Genomic DNA, 22,451 nt, shown 5'->3' on the forward strand with positions numbered 1-22,451 from the left:
ACGTCGACGTGCATCCCAGGGATCGCACTAATTTCCCATCTGTTAGATATCACAGTCCTGTTAAAAATCCATCGACCAGCTTACCGGTTTTTCTCTTTCGCCGCGGATAAGCGTACTGATCAACTTCAATTTTCAAATGCGATAGCTCCATAGTTTTACGAAGACATAGACGTAAGCCGGACTATAATCCACGCTCCGGTGGAGAATAGCACGAACGAAAATAAGAATGGTCACCATAATAGATATATGACATATCACCTAACTCTAGTGTCCGTCAAAGGCAAGTGGCTGATCATTGATCACGGACGCTTCGGGACGCGCACGAGAGAGGGCAGCACCCGTCTTACCATTTTTGATTTCATTTACAGGTTACACCTTGTATCCCCCTTAGCCTCAATCAGTCGACACGGCGACACGGCATTGTCAACCAACACACCCGACATTGCGATACCCACCTCACGAACTATACGAGATCAGACAACGTCGAGGGCGAAAACTTCAATATAATCGAAGAAAAAAAGGGTGAGCAATCACATCTGTTAGCGGCGTTTCCGGTCGAAAGGGAGCTTTCTACCATGATATATTATGACCGAGTTAATGCATCTGACACTGGAAGAGGTTTAGGGACGAGAGAGACGGGCCTGTCGCGTCATCTTTTAGACCAATCCTCAACTCTCTCGAGCAGCTTTAGAGTCGATCCATCTTTCTTGGCGATCCGACTTATCCAAAGACTAACTAGATTGAATCGTCCGTGCTCCCGTTCTATATCGACCTTATTTTATTAGTCTATCTTCACCGATCCGATTCCCCCAGGGCCAAAATCTATGGGTGACGGTGACCTGACCCAAATCCAGACAAGGTGTACATTTTAGATTACGAGAGGAATCAACCCCGCGGCTTGTTATTTGCTGGCTTCTTTTCGCTGGCCTCGAACGTGGTAATCTTAAGCCTAGCCGCGGACCCTCTCATTGATTGGGTGCCACGAGTTGGGTTTCAAGGCAAAGAGGATCCATCATCAGCTCTTGCGGGTTTCTCACCTTACCCATCATCTACTGCCCGCAAGTGGACGGCCTAAGCACTCCGACCATCGGTTTGGACGCCCACTCCTACATACTACAGCCTACTATATGCCTACTACAGCCTACTACATGCCTATTACATGCCTACATATTTTCTAAAAGCTCACCACTAAGTCGGCAAGCTGCTTTCTAAGACGGCGTCCCCGCCTTGGAGAGATCCCATAGATACCAAACAATTGTGTGAGAATTTTACGGCCCAAAGGCGCCATCACAACCCGCTCTGACGGTTTGGTTGGATGAACGGTGAAGGCAACTCCTCCCCTAACTGCATACATACACACATTCGCACATCAGTATCGTGAGACGAGGTGACGATCCAACTTACCGTTTCATTACCGGTGGATCAGCTCATGTCGCAATCCCTCCACCTATAATAGAAAAGTCACGAGACTGGTAGGCATCGGATGAACGATTTAGTAGTTCTCTATCCCTCATACGCTCATCTCACCTACTGTTCTGTTCCCTTCTCTCGCACCCAGACGGCGCTTCGAGTTCCTTGCACCTTGCAATAGAGGACTCCCGTACTCTTAAGCGTCGAGGATTCCAATGAGACCCCCACACGCGACGTCGCCCCCCTGCAGGCCTAGCCCCAAACCACTCGAGTCCTGGACTGTCTGACATTGCAAGGCCTCCCTGGAGTCAATCCTCCGTCCCTACATAGTACACCCGGGGTACACAGCACAGTATTACACAAGCACACAAGCACACAAGCATCCAAGATTGAAGAAACAAGAACAAAGTACCTATTCCAATTGTCCAATTCCAAGGGCTGGGCTAGAGCTTCCTTACAAGGTAGCGGTTGTAGTCGACCACCTACCGCCCTCCGCCTACCGACGAGGTGAAGGGATCCAAGGTGCCTTGCAGCAGGCTGCATGACTCTTATCTTTTAAGGGTACCTAGGTAGGACGTTACCTACCTGGCCAAGGTACATATCTGGCAGCTACCAAGCTTCTTTACTAATTGCTACCTCGACTGCCTAAGCATATTGCCCCGGTTCCGTCGCAACCCGTTCATATCGACAGGGCGCGCGCAACGGGCGAAGAAATCGAGGGAACACATGAGGGGCATTGTCACAACTGACAGGAGTCATCCACTATATAATAAGACATAAGACATATCAGACAGACGCATCTGCGGGTTCCTGGAACACCTTGCCTGATCCGGTTTTTTCTCGAGGGTTTAGTTACATTCCACGAGAGTGCTGGAACCCCGGACAATCAGCTTACAAGGTGGACGACATCTCATTGGCACCGCTTGAATCTCATTAGACATTGTCGACAACTTTTCCAATCCATGCCCATGCCGACTTGGAGAAGGTCAGAATAAGGGTAACGGAACCATATAATCCTTCATCCTTTCACCAAGCAGCAAGTTAGGCGTGACATCGATTCCGCCATTGATTCCACCATCAAATCCCCGAGTCACAAACATCGTTACAATCCCCGTCGTCACAAATTCCCCGAATTATCGAATTACTCTTGTGACCGACAAAACTCCTGATTCCCTGAAAGAATATCAGGAAAACGAAACAAAACAATATTACCGTCCAAGTTATCGTCGAGGTTGAGTCTATTATAGCTCGCTATTATACCTTTGTCGATTCTTGCTCCACTCGAGCACGGTATTTACAATTACAAACCCGATCTCAATTGTTGATATAAGAACTATCGTTACTCCCGCCTATCTTGACGATCACCAGTACCAGCACCAGTCCAGCACCAGTCCAGCACCGGTCCAGCACCAGTACCAGTATCGGTATTTCGTCCGTCGTCTTACAACCAGATCCCCACAATTATATTCATAATCATAAAAAAGTTACGACCCCTCGAAACTCGAACCCCTCTTATCCATCTACCATCCTCTTCCATTGCGTTACCTCCTGGGCTGTGTCCTGACCTGGGTTTGACCCGCGCTGCGAACTGCGATCGGTTTGTCATCCCAATCAGATCCTTGTAAGTGATTGCAACCCCCCCCCCCCCCTTCTACCTCTTCTCATTCATCTATCATCTTCCCCAAGTCCCGAGGTCTCCTTGAGGTGGTTGTGCTTGAGACCCAATCTTTTTCTTTCCTCAGACTCCCACCTACACTTTTAGCTTATTTCTGTACCCATCTTTTCTCTCTTACCGTACCCCAGTAATGAGAGCTACCAAGCTCTGGTAACTGCTAGCTACACCTAGCTTGGTACGATACATAACCCACCATAACCCACAGCCATAACCCATACCCATACCCATATCCATAATCCATAACCCACTCCTACTCCATCCCCCATTCCCCATGCCCATTCCCATTCTCATTCCCATTCCCGCCACAAACTTGTACCACTCACTACCGTTACCACTTACAAGCATCACCGCACCGCACCGCACCGTGCTGCACTACCACTACCTAGCCGCTATCATTACCTCCTACTAGGTACATAGTACCTATACCGTAGTTCGGTTCCCAGTGTATTTCCAATCGTTACCCCCCCCAAACGACCCCCCGCCAAACCTGAAATACCAAATTCGGATATCCCCCCCTCTCGCCGCGTTCGAAATGTTCTGCAGCTATTTGATTTGACCGAATCTCTGCCGCCGCTAACCCTCGTCTCCCCTCTCTTCCCGCTCCGTTTCCATTTGCTCGTCTTGAGATTTCAACAACACAACTCACTTCCTGTTTCCTCCAGTCACCTTCAGACACACCACGCATATACGCAACACATATATCCGGTGCGTCGGAATTCTCAAATCATCGTCGTCCAAGTTCGACATCCCCCCGTCCTGCCTATATTGAACCTATTTTATATCTTGTTCCTGTTCCTGTACCTTACACCATCGAGTGGTACCTAGCATATCTAGCGTACCTAGCGTACCCAGCAGCAAGTTGCATACATTACAGCGGGCATACGTGTAGTAGGGCAGGGTTAGACAAGACTTTTTTTTTCTTTCTTTTTTTGTCTTTTTTTATCCCCTTCTCTAACATCATCCTATCCGATTTTTTCTCTTATCCGATGGGCCTCTCTGAACCAACCATTTCCTTAACTCGAAACCTTTAAGTTGCAAGAGACAAGAGACAAGAGACCAAAAATAACCAACGCAACTATATAAGTTACGTGCTCTTATAATAACAAGTTCGTTATTAGGTATCTTTGCCTATTAGCTTCGAATTCGACCCGACCCTCGTTTTGAGGAAGAGTGGAAGATTGGAAGATTGGAAGATTGGTAGAGTGGAAGAGTGGCAGAGTGGCAGAGTACCAAGAGTACGACGGTGGACGAATACCACGACTTGCTCGACTAATCGATTAATCGACCTTAAACGGCTTAAACGATAAGGGGGCGTCAATGCTCATTGCGACCAGGTTGACCAGGTTGTCGTCGGCGCGCCCCTCCTAAATCCTCCCACGTCTCGCTACCACCTTCGCCGATTGTTGCTATTATCTGCTAGCACTCTTAGCACTCCTAACCCTGGAGCACTCTTAGCATTATTAGCATCCTTAGCACTGCTAGCGTACTATTCCTATTACTCCCGCTATTGCTGCAACCTCTTTCTCCCTCCTCTCCTTCTCGTCGTCGTCACATTTTAAATCCCATCCCGATCGCCGCCACCATTGCTACCGCATAAAATGTCCGAGTATCGTCATATTCGATCCGGTAGCTTAAACATTCCCTCCCAGACGAGTACGATGAGTCCGATAGTTCCGTCGCACGGTCGCTTCGACGGCCCCCGAAGCCCGCCGAGTAAGTCTCATTTTTACGCCTCCATCTGCACCTTAAAGAGCACAAGATCACGTAACATGTCCAATTACCTTCCAATCACCTTCCAACCTCCTCTTCCGGCCGCTCTCTAACCTCAATTCCCCCCAATCACAGATACGTCGCACGTACCATGCAAATTCTTCCGACAGGGCGCTTGCCAGGCTGGTTCTGCTTGTCCCTTCAGTCACGACCTCGGCACCGCGTCGGAAACGGTGTGCAAGTACTTTGCCAAGGTAAGAGACCAAGATTCGATGTTATGATACGGTACGCCGTAGCACGAGGATCGCGACTAAAGATCTGGTGAAACAAAAACAGGGCAATTGCAAATTCGGGCCTAAATGCGCCAACGTCCACGTTCTAGCCGACGGCAGGCGAATCAACTACGGCAAGAATGGTATCACCATCGGCCAGCCCATCCACCTCGGGAGCCGAGTCAGTCCGACCAGCTACAACAATTCGAACAGCGCCCTGACGAATTCCTTCATGCGTGCCGACGCCAACTCCTCCTACGGCGGAACGTATAACGGCTACCCGATGTCCCCGAGCGACACCTACCAATCCATTGATCGCCGACCAAGCTTAGAGAACGTTCCTACTATCGACACAACCTATTCCCATACGAGTTCCCAGTACGGTTCGCCTCGAGAAGAGGATCCGACACGCCTAGGCCTGGGTCTCTCCCCGGTTGCGGCGAAGGGTTTATCGGTTCTAGACGCACCTCTTCCCGCTTCATTCGACTCGAACGGAATTTCTAATGCTGCTCGATATCCCGGAGGGCCGTGGCCGTCGTCCGTGCCCTCGCAATTTGGGCTCGAGTCACCTTCGCCGTCATTGAACGCGGCCAAGGAATCGAGAACGTCGGAAACCCTCAAGCTTCTGCACCACTCCGCCTTCGGCAGCAACGAACATCTATCTTCGGGGGCACCCGGCTCTTCGCCCACCACCCAACCCTCGGACGAGTATTTCGGTAGACGCCAGATGCATTCGAGCCGCTATGCTAAGCCTAAGATGCTCAGCAGCAGCGCGCCTCGAGCCATAACGGGCGCTATCGTCGATCGGGACTGGGAATCGGACTTCTCTTTCTTGGAGGAGGATTACCTGCCGGACAATCTAAAAGACCTGCTGACTCCGGCCGAGAAAGCCCGGCGCGGGTCGCGAGCGGCCGACGAGGAATCGAACGGTCACAGTCACAGGGGAAACGGCAACTCGCCTAGCATCGTTGGCATGAGTGGCACGGGCACGCCCAATGGGGAAGTCAACTCCAAATTCGGCAGTCCCATGGCCTCGAGCCCAAGCCGGTGGGGCCCGCTCTTCCAGCGACAGCACGAGGAACACGAGGCGAAGAAGCACGCCGCTGCAGCTAGCGCAGGTGCCTTCGGACACGTTGGAAGCCCTCTTCGCCAATCTAGCCTCAGCGCTAGCGTCGTGCGACCACATAACACGAGCCGGTCCAGTAGCATCGAAGGTCTCAGCGCCTTGACCCAGCAACTGCAACGTACACGCATCGATAGCAACGGGGGCGAATCACCTCATCTCCATCCCAATTCGCACGCCTCCCGACCGTCCAACGGCCGGGGGGGCGAGCGCCACGTCAGCAGTGGCTCTATTAGCTCCAGCGCCCGATATACCACCCCGATAGGAGAGGAGGACGGCGAATTCGTCTTCAGCATGGACGAGGACGGCGAGCGAGACAGTACTATAAGAGCGCGGAAGCGGATGTCCGGCGTCGGCAGCGCCATGGGCGTCTGGGGTTCGAGTTACGCCGGCGTCGTCGCGGGTCCCGGAAAGAAGGATGACGGCGCCGCCAGAGTTGTCGAAGGGGTCGGCGGCCGGTGAACGACTTGATCGACCGGGCGGAAGCGACCGAGGATAATAATGGCAATGTCGTCGTGCCGGAAGATAATATTATCGCTAGAGGAAGATACCCGAGTCTAGGAGAGACCAACACCCCGAAGGAACATGCGCGCGCTCGAAATATAGACGTTTTGAGATGTCGCGGTCTAATGTCACGAAGTCACGAAATCACGAAGCGCCGAGAAAGTCGGCTGTTAGGCACGAAGTATTATACACCGAGAGTCGCTATACGAATTCCCACCTTGCAGGGGAAGAGGCAGCATTGAAGTACGAAAGCGAAGACCGTTGCATAGTAGGCACGCATGGGCATTAGAAGGGGGCGGACTCCTTGCTACTTCGTTGGTTTAAACATTTTCACACAAACACACACGGCATCCAGGTTGGCAAAACAAAGTGACAACCCGGCGAGGTGGCTGGGTTCTTTTTTATCAAGATGCTATCTTTTTACAGGAGATGCGGTTTAGGGGGGGCGGAGTTGGTTGGGTAAAATCATCGTCATCGTCATCTACACTGCAACATGTAATTTCTTGTTAATTTCTTGTTCATAACTCTTGAACCAACCCTCGACCTTGACAGCTCACCTGTTGGAGAAGGGAGTTGGTTCTATTACTTAACTTTCTTGGAGATATCCTGGGGGGGTTTTTTTTCCGGCATTCATTTTTTACTTATTTTTTTTTACATCTACTTTTACATCTCACTCATCTGATATCTGTTCGGACGCATCTACTCACATCTGAGACTACATGTAATCGGATTTTATAGTCACCTTTTTGACGGGATAACGGGACGGGATAAGGAGGTGAACATATAGGCGGTCATATACACGAAAAAAGAAAGAAAATTTTCAATTTTTGGACTAGAACGGAATAACACACTGCTCCATCCATCATACATCCATATATCCCATCTATATCGGTCTTTCTTTGAGATACACGCCTGAGGTAGCTGGTTAGAGGTGAGAGGGCTGCGAGATATACAGTATCCGACCGTGGTATACGGGGCCTCGTGTAAATTCAATCACATTTACCAAATCCTTACTTGCCTAGGTAACTACTAAATTGAATGATTCAGATCCTGCAGGTAGTACGTGCTAGTGAGTATCGTCCCTTCAGCACTCCTCTTGAGCACTCACCTTTGCCTTCTCGGTGTCCAGGGGTATTCGGGATTCTTGGCGTCAATGTCACACGAATAGTTGTTCAGATAGACGCCTCAGGCATCAGGAAGGGAGGTGATCAACTTGGAATGACTCGGGACCGTCGCAATTGCGCGTTACCAACGACGCCGAGTTACCGAACGAGTGGATGGACGACGCCCGAGGCGTCTTCTCGGCGAGTCTGAGTTAGGTGACCCGAGTATGGATCCGATTGGGGGCCGGAATTCCAAATTGTAGACAGGTTCTAGTCGGGCGAAGAAGGCGTATCGAGGAGAAGAGGGGGTGGGCAGGTTATGAGTCAACAACATCTTATGTATAGCAGATAGTGCTCTCTGGTTCAGGTGTTACCTACCCAAGGTCTATCTCGGTCAGGCTTCGGTTCCTATTCGTCAACTTGCTCGTCACCGGAATGGCGAACGGCTTGGTTCGGTGAATCTGGAGTACCTAATTAGAGGGTTGGTGGGGAGGATGGGGTGCCAGGCATCCGCGACATGCTCCTTACTCCAGACGGATACTTGCCGCCTAAGTACCATAACCCTAGTGGGTACCTACATATATTAAACCTTGCCTAGAAGACAGTGACGCATGGGGAAGATGGATGGTGATGACTCTAACCATCGTAGGTCGATCTTGTATCAACGTCAACAGGCAGCTTCAGCGCCTGCGGATCTGCCCGCGCGTTCCTGGCTCAGCGTGTAGTGCTTACGCAAAGCAGGTACGCGGCTTGCTTGGGAAGGACTTGGCATGTGGTAGAAGGTTGTTATGTGTGGTAGTGCATGTAGGCCAGTTTGACAGATGCCCTACTGGACAGTCCTACATAGTTCTACGAAGTTTGAAGATGTCTGACTTGGGCGTTGAGGTTGAGGACTGGCTAGGGCTGGGAGATGGGCGTATTAGGCAGATTAATTGGAAGTTCTGGGTGGACTGTACCTAGGTAGGCAGATACCTAGGTAGGTAGGTTATCATATGGAAGTGAGATTCAGGGGTTGTAAAAGCCTATTCTTTCTATAAATTATCTATACATCATGTCAAGCCGTCAGATGTCCGTGATAACTCACTTTAGACGCCCTTTCTCGCGTCGAGTTCCCACGCGAACATCAGGAACGGGAACCCTGTTAATACACTTCGCAACAAACCAACAACAGACCCTCAAAACAATTTAAATACGCCCAACACGCCCGCTCCCTACGAGGCCTCCGCGGTACAAGTTAAACCAAACCCCCTTCCTCGAAAACGATTTCGTAAATCGGCGGCACTGTACCTATACAAACCCAAGAATTTCAGGAACTTCGACTTCCCAACCCCCTTAACGCTGCGAGGCGCAGCACCGCCACCGTCACCGTATCATTTTGGGGAGCCGCATTCAGTGCGCGTGATGCCCTCGCGCTTCGTCATAGGTGAGGTATCCCAGACTGCCTTCTAAAAAATACTTACCGAGGTCTAGGTAGGGCAGGCCGCACCCTCTCGGATGATCCCGCTGAGGGCGGCTTTGCGGTGGATATCCATCGGAGGCTTTCGTACACGGCCTGAATATCCGCGTCCCCGTCTCAGTCGAGGGAGTGATATGTGAGTCAAAAGGTGGCAAGGTGGAGTGGTTAACACGAGGTTCACGGTCTCCAAGAGGCAGGCCACTTTCAGCCTAATGGTTTGATCAGCTGTCTTGAGGATACTGTGACTAGGTAGGTAACAGAGTCATCGGGTCTTGGAAGCCTAGACCCAAAGAGTCGGTGATGTAGTTTGGCGAGTTCTAGAAGGCTTGTAGCCTTTGAAAGATTTGCGCATCTTTCCCACCCTCCTCAAGCCGTATTTTAGAATCAAGGCGATACTAGGTAGGTACAGTTGTTATCGTTATACTAAGCCGCCCACAACTTAATAATGCGGCTTTACGAAGATATAATATGTCGGGCATATCTGATTCCTTATTGAGCAGAATGCCGATGCAATATTCGGCGTCGGGGGTTAAGGTGCATCATCAAGTGCTTGCTGTCCCTCGTCGCCCGGTCACCATCCTCGTAGTAATCAACAGACTGACCTCCAATCAATTAACTCAGACTCGGAGCCGCGTAGTTGAAAGCAGGTTGTTAACTAGTATCTTTTTTTTGAAGGAATTATGCTTGCCCGCATTATGTAGAAAGACGCTGTGTGCCGCTGTGGTGGTGAGCCGGCCCGGGGTGGAGCACTCCGGGCCCGAACCCGACTACGGCGTGCCTAATCAAGCGTCAAATTAATTACCAGACTATTCCTAGGGTGAATCTCGCCCTTTGAAATACATACGCTCAAGTCTAGATGAATTAAATAGTTATTTATATTCAATTCAAGCCGAGGAGGGCTCATAGAAGAGATGGATTGCCCCCCCCTAGAATGAACATCCCTAACATAGCGAAAATGCGAGGATAAAGCCCGGAATCGGTAGCTTTCTTAAAATTGGACCATATAGGTAATTGCTAGATGAAATAATAGGAGATGTAGCGAGCGACCGAGTTCATACCTACGTAAGGGGGCACGTAAGGAGAAGATACCTAGATCACCTAAGCCGTAACGGAAAATATTGACGTCGGTACTGTATGCGTTCTAGTAACTCCGAAGATATATTCACATCCGCAGTAGGATAAGAAAAGTATGGCTTTGGTGGCAATTTCTATGATTTAATCTACGGTTGCATCAACTGTTGTGTATCCCGACGACCTGGGATGGAGCCATCCACTCGCGGCTCGGCTCGTTCAACATGCATCGAGGGATCTACTAGTCTGATAATGAAGGGCCACCGACATTGGCTCAGGTCTAGAGTTACAGGTGTTGGGCCAGGGTAGCATGCAGCATGCTTGGACAAGTAAGTAGCAGCTCGTACGGCCCAATCAGAGATATCTTCATATTATAGGTACCTAGCCCAACTATTGGAATTAGAAGCTGGCAGCTAAGACACGCAGACGAGAGAGGACTGGACTGTTATGAATACCACCAATACTTCAAAAGTTGATAAAAGAGTGAGATAACCAATTATCTGGCAGTTATCAACCAAACCCCTATTATACACAACCTCAATTATACGACGTCATTGAATATCGCCACCTATCCAGAAACCAACATGATATTGCAGAAGCTGCCTAACTCTCCCTATCATCCTTGACATGCGCTGTGTACGCGATGTCGCAATCCCTTTCTGGGAATATACTCCACTCTTCTCCACAATGAAGTTCTTCAAGTCTTGGGGGGGAGACTTATTGATTGTCAATAGTCGCGAAAACACCGAACAACCCCAAATAGGCCCTGGGGTGCATCATTCATGAATACACCTCGAAGCAAAGTGATCATTCCTCCAGAGAGTAGAGGAGACCGATGTCAAGAGTCTGGTGGCATTGGCAGCTCTGCTGCCGACAAGTCGATGTGCCCACGGGGCCGCTCCTTCAGGGCGGCGTGGCTGCAGAGAGGCAACCAACCGACCGAAGGGTATGACCAGTTCGGAAGGAGGACCAAGCTCTAGGAAAAACGTCATGTTTGGTGCCGCACCCGTTGAAAGGGCGGCAATCTCATAAACACGCTCCAAATCCCATTTGAGGGATTCTGTTGGCGTCAATCTCACAAGGGACAAGCCCAAGGGCAGTATTAAGGGAGTCTCGTCTTCCACATACACCCAAATAAAGGCGACGATGTGTCTTGTTGCCATTCCCCAAGACGACGAGACGGTGTCTCGGTATGAGGTCGCAATAACATCGTGAAACGACAAAGGTGACAGTGGTGTGGACGTTCTGCCCATCGCCAGATTCTAAGTCTCCTTCAACGAGGTGTGGTTCTCCTGTGAGTAAGCTCAGGTCAAAATCCGGGTCTTTGGCCCTGGTTCCTGGTCGGCCAGGCTAAGGCAGCGTAAGTGTTGATACCCTCTGAGTGAACCTCGGAGGTGGTGAAAATAGCATGGTCAAGTCAAGACGGGATCATCTCCGAGCCTTTGTCGGGCTTGTCCTTCTAAGCGTCCAGAGCCTTGTGACACTCTTCCTGCTTCGTCGTCAAAGCCACGTCCAGTATGCCGTGGTTGCATTGCCCACGACCTCCATCGTTGTTAGCGAGTCCTAGGTTCTGCTTGCTGGTAGCAAACTCCTCAAGAGGCAACGTCGCTAGAGCCACAGAAGTGTATGCTCGCGACGGGATCTCGTCATGCTGAGAATCCGAGAACTAGCGGGATAATTGGCAGAGGAAGCTCTACGTTGTGGCGACCGTGGGCTGGCCTGCTGTACTGGCAAGTTCGACACGAACTTGAATCGCGAGTTGGAAATTGCGAAGTCCATAAGTATGGTAAACACATTCGGACCGGGCTATGAAGTTAGAACAAGAGAAAGGTATTCTTGGACAATCAACTTACACCAGGATGATCAGTAGGAATAGTCGGACTATAATTGGCACGAGCACCCTGTGTGTAGGACGCGGCCATCGAATGCTTGGTTTGCTGTGCCGTTAATGGATGTACCCAAGCGACTAGGTAGGTATGTGGTCAGAGTGGTCATACACTACTACGGCATTGTTAGTTTGGGAGCTTGAGCGTAAGTTAGAGGAATATTGTGCCTATTCCAGTCAAAGGAAGTGCCGTGATTCCAAGAAGTACAAACAGAACAACCGATGTTTATTGAAGAATGAAGTCTCTACACCAGAGGGCCATCATGAGATGATTAAACGAAAGGGGAAGTTGTCATGTACGCAGGTAGCTGCAGCACACAAAGGAAAAGGAGACTGGATTACAGGTTCTAACCGAAAGAAAAGAAATTCACGTACCAATCATAGTCGTCACCCTCGTCCGAAAAGGGCGACAGCTTAAGAAGATCCGGTAGTCGTTCGATTCAATTGCATCTTCGACGCGTAGTTCAGTGTCCGAGACCACCACCCAGCGCTGGGTAGTCGCGGGAGATGAGGTGTATCTGACATCACTAACTAGCTGTGAAAGTGAGTGGGGGAATGAACGGGTGGATGGGTATTGGGAGAACGAAGATTGTACAAGGGGTATTGATGGTGTAGGCAATAATAACGACGAAGATTCGAATGACTCGAGCACTATGCTCTATATGCTATCCCAGGCTCAGCGAGAAGCCTCCGGGCCACTCACGAGCGGTCTCACATCTTGAATTATGTAAATAAAACAGGCTGCTCACCCCCGTGGGAGGTTCGACGAAGAGGGAATCTGATATCTGCCAAACAATATGGGGTTATTTCAGAGTGAAATCATAAATAGAAGGGTGATCGGATTCTCCATACAGACGGAACCATGTTCCGCTGAAAGTTGGTGAAGAGGAGAAATGTGAAATCTGGCGGCCCTCAGAAGATTTTTATATAGGCGTTCTCAGTTCAGGATATTTGCGGCATTTACGAAATCGATGACGGCTATAGGAGTATAATAAACGCAACTCGAAAACTTTCAGTGAGGTTGGCAGTGAGTCACTACATACAGATACATGGGAGTATTCTCTATATTATACGTACATAGAGGTAACTACGAAGTCATTGGCTATTAGTACGTCTATACTACGCCCGAATAGAGTTCCAGAACAGCCGTATAGTCTCTCTAAAGTCACAATATACCACAAACACCCGTATACTATACTCAGAGGTACTTTATATATAAGCGTACCTGAAGCAAGTACGGCAGGAATAAACTCGTATAAGCGAAATTAACGCAACCTTGCGCTTATTATACGGCTTATACTTGCCTTGAACCGCTGTTATACGGGACCGATCTGGAAATCACCATGGTTGTTCTGGAAAGAGACAAATATTGTCCGCCAAAGCACTTGTCTGTCTAGATCTAGGACCTGCTTTGTTAATTAACTATAGCACGGCGGTTTATAGCTTATGAGAAGGTAAATACGTCATACAATTGATAACACTACAGTTTACCCACTGAACGATTATAGTTATGTATATGGGTAGCATTACTTAGGCAAATATTTCGTACGGGGTTAATAGGTTGTATTATTGTATTATTGTGATGTTAATGAAGTGAAGACAGTGACAACAGCAACCTATGTGATGAATGGATACGATACTATCAAACAAGTTGTAAAATTCAGGCCTCCGACAATGGCCCAGCTCATCACTGGGATGATCACCAGAGATAGTTGGTTCAGTTAGGTATTCCCCCACCAATTCTTAATCCTCCAGCTATTATTCCTTCCACTGTCGTTGGTACCAATCATTGAATGTGATCAGGTGTTTGGCTGAGAGATGATACCCCGACTCTACTTGATAGTAGGGTGGGTTGGAAGTGGCTAGGTCTAATCTGCGGGAGACTTGGCTATTGGAAGCCCGGTTCGCTGAAAACCATATCGAATTGAGGTCCAGCATATCGGGGCCCTTTCCCGAGGGGAATTGATTGTTGCCGGTTAGCCGCTGAACAGTGTAGACAAAGTTACAGCATTCTTTATGTGTATACCCCGACTCTGGGGGTTTACCCGAACACATATATTCTTCTGGTACCTTCTAATGGGTCCGTATCATGACTGTGCCAACGGCAGAGTGCGATGTTGCGTGTTCGGATAGCCAACGTCTCAACATTATAGGCCTTCTTGGTGGTGGGCTCTGGGGTGGGTGGGTAAACGCACCGTGGCTGAATTTCGCCGACGATGACTAGCAACAAGCTAACTTGGGGTCACCCATCTCAAGAGCGAGTCCAAGACGCTGGATGTGTGGGACGAATAATTGGAAGAGATCCGTCTTCAGATGCGTCCCGTCATGTCGAATGACACTCTAGCTCTTCCCATTTTCCGGGCGGGAGAGGATCCTCCCGTAATAAGCCAGGATAGGCCTCCTGTCACACAATGTCAGTCGCTGTGTAGAAAATGTGGTGGTAATGGTAGTTTACCCAGGCACTCACCCAGCGGGTGTTGATTGATATCCATGATCCCATCAAACCCGTCACCTAAGTCTTGCGACTTGGCGAGAGGGACTTTGAAATCCCATGACCTCTTGGGACAGCACGGTCCCTGGGCCTGATTTCTTGTCACGGGATGCTCGTGTAAGCCCGAGGAATCTCCTCGATAACTTGTGAATCATAGCGTGATTCCAATCTAAACCAAAGAAAAGAATCTCGGTCTGGACATGCCCAAACCATACCGTCCAGTCTGAATTGGTTCTTCTGATAAGGGGAAGGGAATGTGAATCACAGCGTGATTCCAAATATGGTGTATGGGGTTGACCAGAATGTCTGAGTGTCGTGGTTGTTAGCTATGGGGTGTACGGTCTAGCTTTTGGCAAAGAAAGTACTGGTCACAAAGTGCTCTCGTAGGAATATTCACTTACCACACATTCGGGGTAGTCCTGGGTAAAGTATTCATGTTATGAAGGGATCCATCGGATGATGATGATAAGGTGAGTAGATGTTAAGGTCTAAGTTGATGGGAACGATTTATTCTTTTTTCGTTGAAAGGGGAAAGAAGAAAAGAATGGAAGAAAGTGAATGTGTTTACCTAAAGTATTCTATCGTGGGGTGGGCGGCGAACGGGATAGAGAGGGAACAGTGCTCTCGCCTGCGTGTTTTCCACTGAAGCCCCCGCCTATTACGCTAGAACACTTGCCTATCTCACTAAGGTCGCCGCCTATTTCTTGTGAAAGTAGGTACCTAGGTAGGGTGAGCTAGTGAGTTGCTTCCCAAGCGTCTCCCTATTTTCATCAACTACCAACATACCCGCCCTAACGCACAGCTTATAACGTGAATGTCTTCACTAGGTAGTAGGTAAGTACCTGCTACCATAAATGACAGTGACAATGGCAACGACCTTGAATTATTGTACATGATGAAGCTCAGAATGGGTTAGTCATATATCACATTTAATGGAGATAACTAAACCTTTGATGTACTATCAATCTGCTTGAGTGTTTCCTCTGGTACTTCTGTAATCCGAATCACAGCATTTGCAAGAAGTGGCTAATAGATAATTCTACTACTGTGTTCAATATAAATCCATTCCTGGTAACAGCAGCGTAGTTTTCTCATCCTATTGACATGATAAGTATCCGGTATGTGGCCCTAGATAGGGAAACGCTGAAGTCATCTACATATCGACAACTTAATCGTCTAATCCCCCCTAACGCGAAAGCCCCTCCCAACACACGATTAAACTAAATTACGATCCATCAATTTGTGTGGCCAGGAAGATCCAGAGCACAATCAGCAGCGAGAGTGGGCTCGGGATCAACAAGAATGCCGCCGCATCCAATGTGGTTCGGTACAAAAAGGCGTCTCGGAACGTAGATCTCGCTGACTTCTTCACGTATTCTGCTGCGAAGGTTTTCACAGCGATGGATCGCTATCCCGCAGACTAGTAAATGTGGTTCACACATGATTACCTCTACTAAACACATGCTGGTGTAGGTCTGAGGTTATCCGAGATCGAAATACCCGCTTCTTCCAGAGAAAGGACTCAGCTTAGACTGTCAACACAACTAGGTTATGGATGGAGTATATACACTTACAGGTAGAGGTATTGTCTAGGAGCGTGAAAATACCTGATCCGATCGCAGTAAGTTGATAGGTGCGTGGAGGATGTAGGGGTTTGATGCTGCTTATTCTAGTACTTGAATGATCACGGAGTTGAAAGGACTTCAGGTTGCCTATCTACACCTTGTACATCAACCCCTATATATACCGGCGCAACGTGTTGTCAAACCTGTAGGGCTGTATAGATGATTTAAAGAGTACTGTTTGCCTCCTAACCTTACTTTTCGCACGATAAAATGATGACTTAGCAGTGCCTGTTAACAATGTAAATATTTGTTAGTTCTGGCCCTGGCTGGTTCAGAGTCATTAGGATCTATGGCATGAGTCAGCGAGCATAGTAATCTGAGTCTTGTTTGCAAGCTGCTACCGCTATTGGCAACTCCTAAAGTACTACTTGGCGCAATGGAAGTGGCGGTAGTCGATGCTAGAGCGGTATATACTAATCAGATTAGATCCGAAACTGTGACTGAAGATCTCAACAGTAGCTGTTGCCGTTGTCTCCGGTGTCGGTGATGTCTGTATAAAGTCGTCTCCAGTAACTCTCTGAGATGCGGCTATTGGACCTGAACGCCGACAGCCAATGGTCTAGTCTCCAAAGGTAGTGGTTTCTCGTAGTTGCCAAAGCTGCGTCTTGTCTCGTTCCATCTTGTGCTCTCCTGCTCCGTGGATTGCAATGTTCGTAGTAACAATACCCACGTAGCCTCGATATTGACGCCCTGGTGAATGAGTGTAGGGGCCGTCTCGTAAGCGGGACTGAGGTCCTCTGGTAGCGGAGTTCGAGTTTCTTCGTAGCTTTTTTGGCTCCCGTCTATATACCAAATATCCTGTAATGGAAGAGGCTCTCGGTCATGATTAGAAGCTGAGTTCATGAATAGAAAGGGTGACTCGAAGATAGTTTCAGATCGCAATTCCGACCAGCGCCATCGTCTGCGAGTAAACTTAGCCCAAGGGCCCTTCACTATTTCGTTACAATTCCTCGCACCGAGGGCGTTTAGGGATACATTCGTATAATACTGATATAGTAGTTGAACAGAAGAAACGATCAGCGCGAGGAAGGAGATCATCGTCGCAACGACGCCCGCAAGTGTAGCATTGTCCATCCGTGTTTCCCACATTCTTATTGTCGTCTGTCGTAGTCGAATTGTTCATCTTAGCTACACATAAAGGACGGGTACTAGCCCCGGTGAAAAGCGAAGTTCAGTAGGCAGGTATATCTTAGATATACCTACCTACCTTATACCTAACGTCATTGGATCATAATGACACTTGCCAGCGTAACTCGGACTGTTTAGATCAAATTGGCAAAGGAAAAAAGCAATATTAGGATGTTGGGTGGTTTTCTAGGAGGGACAGACTGTGGAAATTGTTAACAGGGGATCAGCCCCAAGTGGCTGTCTCATTGGCTAAGGTCTCATTGGCTTAGCGGCATGGGTCAGCCAGCCTCAACACAATTAGGTCTCATATCTACTAGTCATACAGTCAGTGATACTTGCCATGTTTTGCGAAACCTCACCATTTATTCAAGATAAATCCGTGGCATCAGCCTCAGCATACAGTAAGATGTGAGATGGAGGAGAACACCTGTGGGCAGAGAGAAAAGATCTATACACTAATACAACGGCGAGAACTCGAGTTTCGATCCGAACCACGCCGTGTTCACCTTCATTGATATCTTGTTCTCATCAGGATTCGACCCCGGCAGCCTAGTCGTCTCCAATCCCGTCATTGTGGCCTTGAAAGATGTAGGCATACATAGCCACTGCTGCGGGATCCAACTGCTAAGTAATGGGCATCGCCATAGGAGAGGTGTAACTGTTAATGTACAAGATCAAGTGCCTAGTTAGCGTTTGGCTGGCTCAAGATGTAGTCGACTGCCTGGTTAACTATTCAGATTTCAAGTTAGTATCCTAGTTGAACCGACATTTTCCGGTAGGAATATCGTACCACTGTGAATAGCATCCGCGTCCTTGTCCGGAATCTCAATGCTGAATTCCTCTTCTATCGCCATAACGACTTCCACCGTATCTAAGCTGTCCAACCCGAGGTCATTTGCAAAGTGGGCTGTGGGAGTGATCTAGCGAGGGTTAGTTTGCCAAAGAAATCCAGCGCATTGCTATCGCTTCTTACATTAGCCGGGTCGTTGACCTGTTTATACAGTTAGCATATCCATCCCTTGTAAGAAAGTCCTATCCGCATGAAAGCATCCCATATTCTTCCCCAGACCAACGGCATAAGTTGCAGCGACATTGCGTCCTCACAGCAAATATCCGAAGTCGACTCCCCACTCCTCCTCTCCCCCGAAGGCTCCCCGCTCGGATAGGAATTCAAAAATAATCTAGACCAACTCACCTTGTCGAAAGTCTCTAGAATGTGACCAATGCGACCCTCAACTTCCTCTCGCTTCAAACCGCCACCAGCAGAGTACATCCGCGTAGCCTGGAAGGTGGCAAGTCTAGGCGCGGGGGTCAAGACAGCTCTGGCGGGCATGATGGCTCTTCGGGCAACGGGTCGAGCGGCGGCGCGAGATGCCGTTGCGGCGACGCGGAGTAATCCTGCGCGAAACATTTTTTCCTTTTGCGATCTGGACTGGGACTCAATTGGCGATTATCCGGAGGGCGAGAAGCGGGGACGTTGTCGTCGTGTTGGTTGAGTATCAGTTTGCGGTGCGGTGGATTCACAGCTTCGAGTGCACGGAGGAAGTTTAAAGACGATAAATTTCTCGTCATGTCGCTCCGAGCTTGGACCGCACACCCGCGGAGCTAGCGGCGATTTGATTGTGGCAGTTTTGTGGCACTTTGTGGCAGCTGCACGTGATTACCCGTCTTCAATTGCCAGCTGCGGGCCGACTGTCAATTTCGATTTAATGACCTCAACGACCTAAATTTGTGGCTACGATCTAATGTGGCACCGCAAAAACGGGGGCTTAAGCAGCGACCAATCATGGTAACGCTTTTGTAATATCTAGTCGTATCTAGCTCCACCTAAAATCCCGAAACTCCATCATGACCTCAAGCTGCTCTATATTTCGCCTTCGACACACCCTAATCTAGATCATTGACTCTCCCCTCTACCCTTTCCGTCGCCCCAATTGCGCCGCGCTATGAAAGGGCTCACCACATCGACATCCGCCATGCTGTCTCGCCAGCTCGTGCGACGACAACCCGTCGCGGCCTCTGCCGTCGCTAGAATAGTCGCGCAACGGACCTACGCCACGCCAGCTGGTGTCCCGCCAAAGAACTTCCGAATTCCTAGCCCGAAACGATGGGACGAGGAAGAAGAGAAGACGTGGGATAGGATCGGATCATACTTCCTCTTGACCGAGATGTTCAGAGGAATGTACGTCGCGCTGGAGAACTACTTCAGACCACCGTGAGTTCGCTCTCTAGATACATGATTGACGACCTCCGTGCTGATGTGGCGCTACGTTATTAGGTACACAATTTTCTATCCTTTTGAGAAGGTCCGTGATATCGAAATCCCGTCCTGACATTCCGATCAAACATGCGCAATACGTTCTATATTAACGGTGGACAAATGGAGCTCGTGGCATTCGGCGACTGATTCTCTGATAGGGACCTATCTCCCCTCGATTCCGTGGCGAACATGCCTTGAGACGTTACCCATCGGGCGAAGAACGATGTATCGCCTGCAAGTTGTGCGAAGCAGTATGTTCTATCACATTACTTTCACTTGGGCGCTCCACTAACACTCGATGTAGATCTGCCCGGCTCAGGCCATCACCATCGAAGCAGAAGAGCGAGCCGATGGATCGAGACGAACAACCCGCTACGATATCGACATGACAAAGTGCATCTACTGCGGCTTCTGCCAAGAATCATGTCCCGTAGACGCCATCGTGGAATCTCCCAACGCCGAATACTCCACCGAGACGAGAGAGGAGCTGTTATACAACAAGGAGAAGCTTTTGGCAAACGGAGATAAATGGGAACCCGAGCTGGCGGCCGCCATCAGAGCAGACTCTCCTTACAGATAACCACAATCAATGAGAGAATGTATATTGGGAGCGTTGTATTGTACGCTGTAAATACTAACTAGAGGACAATGAACATCTTCCATTTGTGGCGTTCAAGTTCGTATTTAACAGTGGCAAACCGATATGGAATTTACCCTTTCCAGCAATCACATGCTAGGACTGGATGCCATCACTCTAGCCATCACTCAAGGTTGGGGCAGAACATGGTCATAGACAATGCATATCAACTAGCGAATTAACTACTAACAAAACTCGAAGAGAATCAATAGACTACCTGATTTGGGTGACGATAGTTGCATTGAACTAACACTACTAAAATAAAGCCGATAGCTTCCAATCCGCACTCATAAAACGAGACTAGATCTTGCGATTAGTTTGATTCCCAACAATGAGAATAGAGCCATACACGTACCTCGATGCAATTCATTGTAGACTCGTCTCCCAGCTCAGTTCCAATGAACTTCAAGACCACCAGCTTAACGATAGTAGAAACCATAAGTCCCACTTCCTATACCCTCAAGCCATTTTACTCTCATATTCATACCCTCTCACCCTTATCCTCAAAGCTATTTGGCTCTCGTACTCATACTCTCTCACCTCGCCCTCACGTTCTAGATGGAGCATCGGTAAGCGGCACATACCTGACCCCATACAACCTCTCCTTCTTGACGACCCCGTGCTCGTCCTTATCCACCGTCCAAATATACTGTTCCAAGGCATTTTCATCTTCGACAGGTATAAACATGCGTCCGGGGCTCCTCATCTGCCGCACCAGCTCCTCATGCAATTCCTCCGCCGCGGCACCCACATGAATAGCATCCCACCCGCCCTCCTCGTCCTTAACATCCGTCTCCACCGCCGGACCCCCGACACCCGGCTGCTGCGCCGTAGGCTTCGGCTCACTCCACCCCTTCCGACCATCGCCAACACGGAACCTCGCGCGCCCGCTCTCAAGCAACGCGCGTCCCTCCGGACTCTTCGCCATATTGCGTTCGCCCAGCTCCTTCAACTCCTTAATATGTTCCAGGCCCACCACGACCCCGTCCTCGCCCACCAGCTCCGCGAGCACGTGCGTCAGGTACCCGCTCCCGCTCCCAATATCCAAGACGCGTCTAGGCCGTCCCTTTTGCCCTTCGACCGAAGCCACGCCCTCGGCGCTCTGGGGTCCCGATCGGATCTTAGGGAGCAGGAAGGGAAGCAGAGATTCGACGGCGTTGGCGTGCATGTGCGGCGCGCTGATGGTGGCCCGGTGGCCGATGGGCTGCGGCGAGTCCTCGTACGGGCTCGACGGCGCGTAGTGCGCGCGGTCGACCTTGAGGAAGGCCGCTTTGACGAGCGGTTGCGTGATCAGCTTGTTGCGCCACAGGTTCTCGACTAGCTCCGCGTTGGAGGCGCCCGAGCTGCGCCAGGCCATGGCGGCGAGGTTAGCGGTCGCGCCTGATGGGGTTCCGGTTGGCTAGGGTTCGAGGGTAGCCGGGCGGCTGGCGAAGGGATCGGGCCCAGAGGCGATTGATTGCTTTGGTTACTTCGGAAGCTACGTTGGGTTGGTGTTGGTCCTGATGACCTGATGATGGTTCGCTGGGTGGACTGTATAGGAATCTAATCAGCAGGTTGTGAATAGAAGATTCACCGAAGTAGGTCACTCGATTACAAGACGTAACAGGACAGCGAATCAATTCGTTAGAATATTGTTTCCGATCTGCTTTGTGTAATTACATTGGACTTTCCTGAGCTTATTGTTGATCATGATATGACGTCTTGGTCGTCATATCTTATTCAACCTTACATCTACGCAATGCGGGGCATGAGTTGCGCTTGCTGCATCTATAATCCGTATCGATAAACTATATCACCGGCACCAATCACTGGTCTGTGCGAAGTACCTGGCTACTAGGTGTATGATTTTGGACATGTAATATGTTCTATGATCTATATTTCCGTACAGGTATTAACATGAGGGGCTTTTGAAATCCTTTACGTATATGTACTAAGCGGTATAGATCTACAATCCCTAGCTTGATATAAATCGTAGAACTAGCGGGCAGAGACCGAGGTCGGCCTGTCCAAGTCGAACGCAAAGGGCAACCCAACCCATGCATGATTATCTTCAAGTTCTCTACTGTAGGAAGATCGACGAGGTAATGAAGATGAGTACAAT

General features: G+C 49.4%; 5 protein-coding genes across 5 annotated transcripts; 2 read left to right on the forward strand and 3 right to left on the reverse strand.

Moving 5' to 3' along the window:
* The first annotated feature begins 3,947 nt into the window (after positions 1-3,947).
* F4807DRAFT_180114 (uncharacterized protein) lies at positions 3,948-6,812 on the forward strand. Its single transcript, XM_047993569.1, has 4 exons — positions 3,948-3,983; positions 4,204-4,798; positions 4,931-5,049; positions 5,132-6,812. The coding sequence occupies exons 2-4, from the start codon at positions 4,684-4,686 to the stop codon at positions 6,650-6,652; spliced, it is 1,755 nt and encodes a 584-aa protein (XP_047852034.1). The 5' UTR covers positions 3,948-3,983; positions 4,204-4,683; the 3' UTR covers positions 6,653-6,812.
* A 9,696-nt stretch (positions 6,813-16,508) lies between these two features.
* F4807DRAFT_180264 (uncharacterized protein) lies at positions 16,509-17,663 on the reverse strand. Its single transcript, XM_047993571.1, has one exon. The coding sequence runs from the start codon at positions 17,412-17,414 to the stop codon at positions 16,854-16,856; it is 561 nt and encodes a 186-aa protein (XP_047852035.1). The 5' UTR covers positions 17,415-17,663; the 3' UTR covers positions 16,509-16,853.
* F4807DRAFT_180247 (acyl carrier protein) lies at positions 17,662-19,223 on the reverse strand. Its single transcript, XM_047993570.1, has 4 exons — positions 18,649-19,223; positions 18,427-18,444; positions 18,244-18,373; positions 17,662-18,182 (listed from the first exon to the last, which is right to left on the reverse strand). Exons 1-4 carry the CDS (start codon positions 18,862-18,864, stop codon positions 18,136-18,138), a joined length of 411 nt encoding a protein of 136 aa, XP_047852036.1. The 5' UTR covers positions 18,865-19,223; the 3' UTR covers positions 17,662-18,135.
* On the forward strand, positions 19,036-20,566 carry F4807DRAFT_434889 (NADH-quinone oxidoreductase). The gene is made up of 4 exons (XM_047998841.1): positions 19,036-19,668; positions 19,732-19,759; positions 19,872-19,964; positions 20,018-20,566. Exons 1-4 carry the CDS (start codon positions 19,400-19,402, stop codon positions 20,291-20,293), a joined length of 666 nt encoding a protein of 221 aa, XP_047852037.1. The 5' UTR covers positions 19,036-19,399; the 3' UTR covers positions 20,294-20,566.
* F4807DRAFT_434895 (S-adenosyl-L-methionine-dependent methyltransferase) lies at positions 20,567-22,066 on the reverse strand. Its single transcript, XM_047998842.1, has 2 exons — positions 20,706-22,066; positions 20,567-20,650 (listed from the first exon to the last, which is right to left on the reverse strand). Exon 1 carries the CDS (start codon positions 21,705-21,707, stop codon positions 20,898-20,900), a length of 810 nt encoding a protein of 269 aa, XP_047852038.1. The 5' UTR covers positions 21,708-22,066; the 3' UTR covers positions 20,567-20,650; positions 20,706-20,897.
* Between the last annotated feature and the right edge of the window lie 385 nt (positions 22,067-22,451).

The sequence above is a fragment of the Annulohypoxylon truncatum genome (genome assembly GCF_022578515.1).
Source record: "Annulohypoxylon truncatum strain CBS 140777 unplaced genomic scaffold F4807scaffold_27, whole genome shotgun sequence".
Taxonomy (NCBI): Eukaryota; Fungi; Ascomycota; class Sordariomycetes; order Xylariales; family Hypoxylaceae; genus Annulohypoxylon; species Annulohypoxylon truncatum.

Coding starts and splice junctions, on each gene's coding strand:
- F4807DRAFT_180114 (XM_047993569.1), top strand. CDS start 4,684: ATGTCCGAGTATCGTCATATTCGATCCGGTAGCTTAAACATTCCCTCC. Junction 4,799..4,930: donor CGGCCCCCGAAGCCCGCCGA/GTAAGTCTCATT, acceptor CCCCAATCACAG/ATACGTCGCACGTACCATGC. Junction 5,050..5,131: donor TGTGCAAGTACTTTGCCAAG/GTAAGAGACCAA, acceptor AAACAAAAACAG/GGCAATTGCAAATTCGGGCC.
- F4807DRAFT_180264 (XM_047993571.1), bottom strand. CDS start 17,414: ATGTGGGAAACACGGATGGACAATGCTACACTTGCGGGCGTCGTTGCG.
- F4807DRAFT_180247 (XM_047993570.1), bottom strand. CDS start 18,864: ATGTTTCGCGCAGGATTACTCCGCGTCGCCGCAACGGCATCTCGCGCC. Junction 18,183..18,243: donor CGCGGATGCTATTCACAGTG/GTACGATATTCC, acceptor AAATCTGAATAG/TTAACCAGGCAGTCGACTAC.
- F4807DRAFT_434889 (XM_047998841.1), top strand. CDS start 19,400: ATGAAAGGGCTCACCACATCGACATCCGCCATGCTGTCTCGCCAGCTC. Junction 19,669..19,731: donor GAGAACTACTTCAGACCACC/GTGAGTTCGCTC, acceptor CTACGTTATTAG/GTACACAATTTTCTATCCTT. Junction 19,760..19,871: donor TTTTCTATCCTTTTGAGAAG/GTCCGTGATATC, acceptor ATTCTCTGATAG/GGACCTATCTCCCCTCGATT.
- F4807DRAFT_434895 (XM_047998842.1), bottom strand. CDS start 21,707: ATGGCCTGGCGCAGCTCGGGCGCCTCCAACGCGGAGCTAGTCGAGAAC.